The sequence below is a fragment of the Marmota marmota genome, unplaced genomic scaffold (assembly GCF_001458135.2).
Source record: "Marmota marmota marmota unplaced genomic scaffold, marMar, whole genome shotgun sequence".
Taxonomy (NCBI): domain Eukaryota; kingdom Metazoa; phylum Chordata; class Mammalia; order Rodentia; family Sciuridae; genus Marmota; species Marmota marmota.
In genome coordinates, this window is record NW_026000229.1 from 44,766,753 (window position 1) to 44,775,245 (window position 8,493).

General features: G+C 51.4%; 1 protein-coding gene across 1 annotated transcript; it reads right to left on the minus strand.

Annotated features, from left to right (window-relative positions):
- Positions 1–267: 267 nt before the first annotated feature.
- Positions 268–8,072, minus strand: Lpcat4 (lysophosphatidylcholine acyltransferase 4). The gene is made up of 14 exons (XM_015480864.2): positions 7,939–8,072; positions 6,538–6,680; positions 6,005–6,225; positions 5,556–5,668; positions 5,400–5,460; positions 5,071–5,129; positions 4,840–4,874; positions 4,258–4,312; positions 4,053–4,135; positions 3,682–3,807; positions 3,180–3,312; positions 1,765–1,863; positions 1,264–1,420; positions 268–961 (listed from the first exon to the last, which is right to left on the minus strand). Exons 1-14 carry the CDS (start codon positions 8,050–8,052, stop codon positions 786–788), a joined length of 1,575 nt encoding a protein of 524 aa, XP_015336350.1. The 5' UTR covers positions 8,053–8,072; the 3' UTR covers positions 268–785.
- Positions 8,073–8,493: the final 421 nt, after the last annotated feature.

Consider the following 8,493-nt stretch of genomic DNA (forward strand, 5'->3'; position numbering starts at 1 on the left):
TATATTAATATCTCTAGGACAGAGATCTAATTTCTTAAATCTAATTAGTATTCCTTATTTGTTTCTAGGGGCCTTCTTTTCTTCCTTGAAAAGATGCTGAACAGAAAGGACTCATGTGTCCTCAGCTCATCCTCTGGCAGGAAAACTGATCCACATGGTTGGTCTGCCCTGTAACTGGGAGGCTGCTTCCTTACTGACATAGCTCTCTGCTCCCACTATGGGCGATGGAATCAAGTCTCAGTAGGATTATTAAATATGGAATGGTAGTAAGCTATTTTAATCTTTAATGAGGACAGAACAAGAGGGAATGGGCTGAAAAGAGGTTCATGAACTAGTCCATTAAAATGTGCATATTTAGGAGGTGATAACAGAAAGGGAGGGTATGAGATTTCTTTGTATAATTTCTGTATAGGAAAGAGCCCTGTCTGGGAGTGAGAATACTCCTCCAGCTATGGCTAAGAGGACTAACCTTTGGAACCTTCTGGGTCTTCCAATGGGCATCTTGTAACCATTCATCCTTTTCCTTCCCAACTAATGATGTCATCCATGTGACTGAGCTTCACTTTTTTTTTTTAATAGATATATATTTATATTTATATATAAAATAGTTTCTTACAAAAAAAACCCAACCAAACAAAAAATTAAAATCAACTTAAAAAAACAACAACAACCAAAATCAAACAGGAGCAGAGATGGGGTTGAGGCATAGGGTAGGTCCCTGGCGCTGCCCTGAGTCTGCGGGGCTGGATTTGAGCTGAGGAAGAAGGGGTGGGTGACTGAGGCACTCAGTCATCCTTCTGCTTGGGTGCTTGCATGGTCCCATTGGCCAGAGCAGTGGGGCTACCTGGGGAGGTGGCATTTGGTATTTGGGAGGTGCCTCGAGGGGTGTGTGTGGGGCGCAAGTAGGTGCTGAAGAGCTTCCCATAGAGTGGGTCATGGAGGGAGAAGTTCTGGAACTGACCTGGACAAACAAGAGTGAGATGGGAAAAAGTCAAGACCCAAGAATGAGAAGAAGATGCCCCTGTAATCTACTCAGAACCAAGAGGTCCTGCCCCTCTTATCTCTGTTTAACTTCTCAAATCCAGGTTTTTGTCTGCTCTTCCCTTTCAGCCCATTCCTCCCAGCCTCAGCTCTCAAGACAGAGGTTTTATCCTCCAAACCAGCCACTAACCCTTGTTCCCTCTCAACCCATGCTTCCTTCTCCAAGTCCCTGGTACTGATGGTGCCTGAGTGCCCGAGCAGGCTGAGAAGGCAGTGACTCACAGAGGGAGAGGCCCTGGCTGGGTGCCTCCTGGCACAGCTCAGCATGCAAAGTTGTGGCAGCAGGGCGAGGTGAACCCAGTAGCAGGTGCAGGATGGTGCTGAAACCGTCTCTGTACAGCAGGCGGCCAGGCCCCTCTGCCTGGTCTTCAGCAAAGAGCTTGGGAAAGAAAGCGATGCAAGTCAAGCTGTGTCCCCAAGCCACTGACTCATCTTGCCCCACAGGTCTGCCTGATACGCTCCTCCTCTTCAGAAAGCACTTTGCATAGTCTCCCTCTGACCTTTACAGATCTTTTTGCAGAACTGTAAACTTTATAGCTTCTGCCCTCTTGTGGTTCCCAGCTAGACCTCAACAGAGACACCAGGGCTCTGTAGCTTTCGGAAGTGTGGCATGTGGTATGACACCAAGTGCCTACCATCTAGAAATTATTGGGAATTGTGCACAAGACCAGCCTCCTGATATGGGATGAGCATAGCCACAAGTGCCCCTCACTTCCCGGGTACCTCAAAGGCTAGACGAGTCAGCTCCTCCAGGTTCCTGCCCCCATCCAGAGCTGCTAGTGCAAGTGCCACATCTCGGAAGTCCACCAGACCCTTGGCATCCTGCAAAGAGAAACCAGGGTGAAGCTCTCTGGATTTGGGCTCCTCCCTTTCCTAAGCAGGCATGGTTGTGATGCCTGTGAGCTCTAAACTCTGCAGGATCCCTGAAATATTAAGAAAGATTGTGACCTGAAGGAACTATCTCAAGTCACTTGGTGACAAAGATCTCACAAAGAGATCTCCTAGGAATGTTAGGGAATCCCTCAGGAATGCCAAAGTTACTTACCATCAAGTATCTGACATACCAAGAAGGCACTCCTGGCCCCCAAGCTGGACAAACTGGTTCTCTCCTCTGACTCAGCCTATGTGGGAGAACTAGTCCCACAGATTGAAAGGGGACCACTGGCCTAATTTCTCACAAAAAAAACCCAAGCAGGATGCCTGCTATTCAAGCTGTATGGGGGAACCACATAGGTAGCTCCTTTCAGGAACACACAGTGCTTCAATCTAAGGAATCTACAAACTTGATCACTCTGTCCCTTCAGAGAATGTTAAGAGCCATAGTCTGTGTCTTAAATAAAAAAAAGAGCTACTTGGGGCTACTGTTGTTCATAAACATTAATAATCTTTTAAAATTATAACTTGACAGGGAAACCTAGTTATATACTAAGGAAATACACAGTTTGCCAAGATTCTTGAGACTATTCCAGAGTCTCATAGAGAAGTCACAGGCTATTAGAAAAAATCTGCCCCAGAATTGAAAATACTCCTGGATCTCAAATTCTCCACTGTCTAACCTATCAGTGGTGTGAAGATCCTCACTCAGTGCCCCCATCTCTGCCAATCTCTAAAGTAGCTTCAGAAATTGATGGACCTCAGTTATGGTTTATTTTCCCACTTGTTCCTCCTGACAATAATTACAACACTGATCTTATGCAGGGCATGGTGAACATGCCTATAATCCCAGTCGGGAGGCTGAGGCACAAGAGGATTACAACTTTGAGGCCTACCTCAGCAACTTAGTGAGGCCTAAGTAATTTAGGGAGACCCTGTCTCAAAATAGAAAATAAAAAGTGCTGAGGGATATGGCTCAGTGGTTAAGTGCCCCTGGGTTTAATCCTTAGTACCTATAACAAAACAAACCACTGCTCTTCCATGCACTGGATACTCACAAAAAAATAAAATTAAAAAAAAAAAAAAAAATCTTCCAATGGATCTCCGAAGATAATCATCTGTCAAAGGCGGTCAGAATACCCAATGGAGACTCTCAGCTGGGCATCCTACTGATATAGGCCAGTAGGATATCACCTCTAATGCATGAGTATGTCAGCCTGGAGAGCAAGCCCTGGCCTCTGCCCTTTGTATTGTAGCTCCTTTACCTGCTGGAAGTAGCTGAAGGCACCAGCCACCGTCTGAGGGTCTGAAAGCTGTAGCTGCCTGGCAAACTCCTCTTGTCCAATCATTCGACTCCGGCTTGGCTCTGCCCCAGTGTCCACACAGCCAGGGGACAGCCTACAACAGAGTTGAAGGCAGAGCTGGATCCAGGATATACCTATATACCATGCAGTAGCACCCTGGCCCAGCCCCACACATTCTCCCAACATAGATTTAGCTACTGGATTTTTTTTCTCCTCTGGTACAGGTAATTGAATCCAGGGAACTGACATACTCCCTTGAAAGTCCTTACTTTCCTCACCTGTTAGTAGGTATCCTGTTTTTCCTCCCCCAGTTTCTATTAATCCTTTTACTTAAGAAGCTCCTTTAGCATCCCACTTTTTTTCTTAAGACTTTCCTTTCTCTCTCCTACTTCTCCCTTTTCTTTTTATTTTCTCTTTCTCTGTTTATGACAATGCTTGTACCTTCATCTTCAAGGTCACTTACCCTGCTTTCCGAAGCACCTTTCCCAGTTCCCAGAGCTGTGGCTCCAATGCCACCTTCAGCCGGCCCACCACAATCATAGGCAAGCTCCCTACAAACTCACATTCAGTGGCTGGAATGCCCAAGGCCCTATGGGATGAAGAGGGATGAGTGGAGAGGGAAAGAGGAAGCAGAAGAAATTCTGAGGGCTCATTATTGACTCTGGCCTACTGACCTGGCTCCTTTATCTTTCCCCTTCTCAGCCTCAGCTATTCAATAGCCCTTCCCACTGCCAGGCCCCTAATCTTTGCCTCAAGACCTCCCCCATTCTCCCCCTCCCTGAGGTTCCTTTTTGCTGTGTATCTACTCCAGGAAATACTTTGTGGAACACTCACTGCGCCATGACCTTCTGGACATTGTTGGCGTAGAGGGTGGGGTCCTTGCTCTCCTCAAGGCTGGGCTGATACACAGGGAGGAACTAAAACAGACATGCACAATTCTTAGCAGGACTTCAAAAGGAGGGTGACCATTCCTACTCTTTTCCCATGGCTTTAAGAGTCCATGATGCCCTTTCTCCCACTCCACCCACTGGGTTCATACCTCCACATCCACAATGCTGCAGGGCTGAGAGGCTGTGAGCCAGAGAACTTTGAGTCTAGGAGAAGAGAGAACACCATGTTCACGTATCTCCAACTATGGGATGCTCCTCACCTTTAGAAAGGGAAAGTTCTACCCAAGGATATAAATAAGAATAAACCCCTAGCCACACAGTCAGCTGGGTCAATGTGCAGTTGAGAGACCATGAAAAGGTCCAGGAAGGTAGCTGGGAAAGACAGAAGAGTTTCAGGGGTGTGCCAGAGGAAGAACTGTGGGCAAGAGGAAGTTTGGGTAACAGAGGAAAAAGGCAAGAAGCAGGCTGGTGGTGGTGTCCTAGGGGACAACTAAGGAGAAAGATCACTTAGAAACATAGGAAAGTGAGGGGCTGTAATCACAGTAGGACTGATACAGGTGGGACAGGTGAAAGCACAGCCAGATGATACTGAAAGGTTAGAGGGAAACAGGTCTCTTATCCTCTAGCTCTCCCAGTCTTAGAATGAAAAGGGCCATTCACCTTGTCTCGAGAGTAGATGGCCCGGGAATACAGAACCGGCTCCCCACCCTCACCCCAGGAATACAACTCACACTCCAGGCCCCCTCCAAGCCCAGCTGGTGGTGTCCTATGGGAGAAGTAGAGGTGGGAGCAGAACATTACTTTCTTTCCTAGAACCAGCCAATCTTCTTTGACTTGGCCCTAACTCTGCCTCCAGCCCCATCCCCAGATGCACCTCCCCACATGGCCCCAATGTTTTTCACTTATTCCCATTAGGGTGGATTCATGCTCCCCCTTCCACCCTTCCTTGGACTAAGACTCACCAGACTGTTGGGGTAGCGGATGAGGACAGGCTGCACAGGCACCCCTGCGATGAAAGCTCCTAAATCCCATTTCCACCCCCACCCCAGGGGCAGAGGTTAGTGCATGAGACAGCATGAGGTGTTGGGATCTGGGACCAGTTCCCAAATGAGACCTGGCCTTCTCCCTTCGTTTTCAATTTTCTGACTCCTCAACTTGTCATCATTAGCTAAGCAGATCCCTGTCTCCCTTTTCCCCAACACTCCCCACCCTTCTGCTTTGCAGGTTATTCCTCCCCCAAACTGGGGCTCATTTTCCCCACTGTCTTACCACCCACCATCATTTTATTCACCTGGCTTGAACTTAAGCAAAGCCTTCTTGTTAGAACAGGTGCCTTCGGGAAAGAATAGCACCTGGGGGAAAAAGAGCAGAATGAGATGGGGAGGAAAGGAAAGACTCTTCAGGAGCACAGAGAAATGGAGGAGAGGGTCTCAAGACCCTTACCCACCTGGGGCCACTTGCCTCCTGAGGTGGCCCGCCTTCGGACCTCCTCCACCACTCTACGGCGAGAAGCTGGGTCATGCCGGGAAACTAGGATGGCTTGATTGAATCGAAGAAGGGCTGAGGGTGGCAAAGGATATCAGGAGAAATCTTTTGGTCCCTTTCCCAGGGCAATAACACCTGCAGCCTCCATTTGCTCACAGTATGAGATGTTCCTTAGTTATCTCTTTGCTCTGGGCACAATTCCTTTATTGGACCTTGTCCTTTCAAAGAAGTGATCAGCACTCCCTCCAACACATTCTCAATGCCCCAGCCCTCAGTGTGTAAGACACCCAGTGACAAATGATGTTGATTTACATTTCATTTGCCAGAAGTCAAAATCCCTTCCAACTTCTACCTCTCTACCAGAGCCCAGAGTTATCATGCCCCACCCTTCACTGTGTTGCACTTTCTCACCTCCAATGACAGGCACCGAAAGGTTTTCAGCTCGGGACACAACCTTAGGCAGGTCACAAGGCAGCAGAACAATGGGGTCAAAGAAAGTGGAATGGGGGGCAGCGACAAGGACAGGGGCTTGGAGGCGAGAGGCCCTCTGGCCTCGAACCCGAATCCGGAGGAAGCCCAGCAGGAAAAACAGCAGGCGGCTCAGGCCCAGTACCCCGTTGTGGCACACAGTCCTGCCAGGGCAATGCTGGGTATCAGTGGGAGCAACAGCTTGACCTTCACCCACTCCCTGGGGTTTGGGTACCCCTCCTTTCTTCCCTCAACTACTTTGGCCATGGGGCTGACATCTCTAGGCCCTCTGGGACACGTCAGGGCACATCACTTAGAGGTGAGGTCCTGGGTACTGGGTCTGGACTTGGCTGACTAATCTCACCTACCCAGGTTGAACAAAATAATTTCAGAAGCCTCCTTCTCCTTTTCCAAGAGGGGGCAGAATGGATAACAGGGAAGAGAAGTAGGGTTTCTAGGGCTGATTCCCTACTTACTTCCTCCATCCTGTAATTGGCTCTTGAAGCTGCTCCTCAGTAAGACCTGCTACTTGAAGCCAAGCAAAGGGCCAGAGGAGAAAGAGGACAATAAAGGCCAGAAGCACTCGGATGGGGGCCAGCAGTGCCCCCAGGAGGCAGAACTGCAGAGGGTGGGAGAGAATGTCATTTAGAGCTGGGAGATGGTTTCTTCATGGCATCCCCTCTCCCGGGAGAATGGACCCAGGAGCAAGCAGCCATCATCCTTTGCAGGTGACTGGCTGTGTGGGAACAGGAGAGGAGACTAGGTTCCCAGTGGGATGAAGATATCAGTGAGGACAAGAGGATCAAAAATTATTAGCACCAGGAGCCTCATTCTCTCTCTCTTGGTTCCCACTCCACCTATAAAGGTGAATGTCATAAAACACACCTAGCATTTGGAAAGGTTATTAAGAGAAATTAATGAGAAAATGCATGTGAAAGTGCCCAGCACTGTGCTTGATGTAGGCTAAAGACAGGTCCTCCTCGCCCACATCCCTTTCCACAAATAGTTCCTATGTCAAACAGAAACCAGGTGCAGAGCTCTTTCCACTTTGAGCCTGGGATGCAGAGTGGACTGAGAGGTCCACTTTTCAGACCTCGGGTCAGTCTTTAGTACTACCCAAGAGCAAAATCTTTATTATTGGGGGAGGGGGGAAGAAAAGGTTTGGCCCTACTCTGCGAGACAAGGGTTGCTAGGAGCCAAGAGCGATTCCAATAGGCTGCCCTGGGGAGACAGCAGGTAAACAAACCTAGCTAGTGAGTCTGCCTGGGGAGGTGATTACAGCAGAAACCTTGGACACTTCCTCCCGACACCATCTCCCTGATCCCCCAGGCTGGTGCGGCCCTCCACTTCCTGTAGCCAACCCCCTTTCCAGCTTCCCTGCCCCCACCGAGAGGTGCTGCAGTGCGAGGGCGGGGGAGGGCAGAAAGAGGGGGTGTTGGAAGGGCACAGGGACGCAGTCTCTGGGCCCAGGTACGTGTTCCAAGTCAGAGCCCCAGGGAATCACTCAGCAACCCCGGCCCCCAGAGCCTCCAACTCCATCCTAGCTCGCCAGCCTTCGCAGGATGTAATCCGCATTCCCAAGTGTCCTCCATCTCTCCTACCCCTGGGTCCCCTGCAGTGCTCCATCCTCACCTACTCAATTCCTCCACACCTTCAAGCTTGTCTATCGATCAAGCCCGCGTCCTGACCAGGGCTCCTCGCCCACCCCCGGCCACCCCCACGTGCACACCTCCCGGCTCCAGTTCCACAACCCTCTCAGCTGGGTCCTTCTTGGATTCCCGTGCCCATCCTCTCCATGGCTCTACACGGCCCATTTTCGCATCTCCACATTTGCCCATCTCCGCGAGTCCTCCCGACGCCCCCTGCCCACACCTTACCTTAACCCTCTGGAGGCGCGAGAGATGTAACTCGTGCACGAAGGGGTTGGGGGGCGCTGGGGGTCCGGGGGTGGGATCCTGGGGGGCCCAATCCCCCGGACTTCCCTGGCTCATGGCGGGAGAAAGTGGGAGGGTGGGCCCCGGCCCCAGCCCCGGGCCCCACTCTGCAGAGGAGCGGCTGCTCCAGCAGCGGCGGCGGCGCTCTGGCCCGGCCCCGCCTGGTTCGTGCCGCCGGGGGCGGGGAGCAGGCGGCGCGGCCCGGCCCGCTCGCGTTGTCAGGGCGCCGGCCGAGGGGCGGGGCTTGCAGCGCCGGGCGCCTCCGCTGTTCCGCGGCTTCCGCAGCCCCTCCAGCCATTGCGCCGCCGCGGCGGGCTGTGAGGTGCGGGCTGACCCTGGCCTCGGCTCTCTGGCAGTTACTCCCTGAAGACCTGGTCGGCGTTCCCTCGCGCGCTACCGGCACGTAGCGGGAGTGGGGCCGCGAGGTGGGCGCGCCGCTGAGAGCGACCTCGTCCCCGCCTGGGTACCGCGGTCACCCCACGAGCGCGGGTTGGCGTG

Bases quoted from the DNA above. Each gene is read 5' to 3' on its own strand.
- Lpcat4 (XM_015480864.2), bottom strand. From the start codon at position 8,052: ATGAGCCAGGGAAGTCCGGGGGATTGGGCCCCCCAGGATCCCACCCCC. The intron at 6,681-7,938 runs GTAAGGTGTGGG...CACCCTCTGCAG, and splicing joins CGCGCCTCCAGAGGGTTAAG to TTCTGCCTCCTGGGGGCACT. The intron at 3,808-4,052 runs GTGAGTGTTCCA...TTCATCCCATAG, and splicing joins GTCCAGAAGGTCATGGCGCA to GGCCTTGGGCATTCCAGCCA.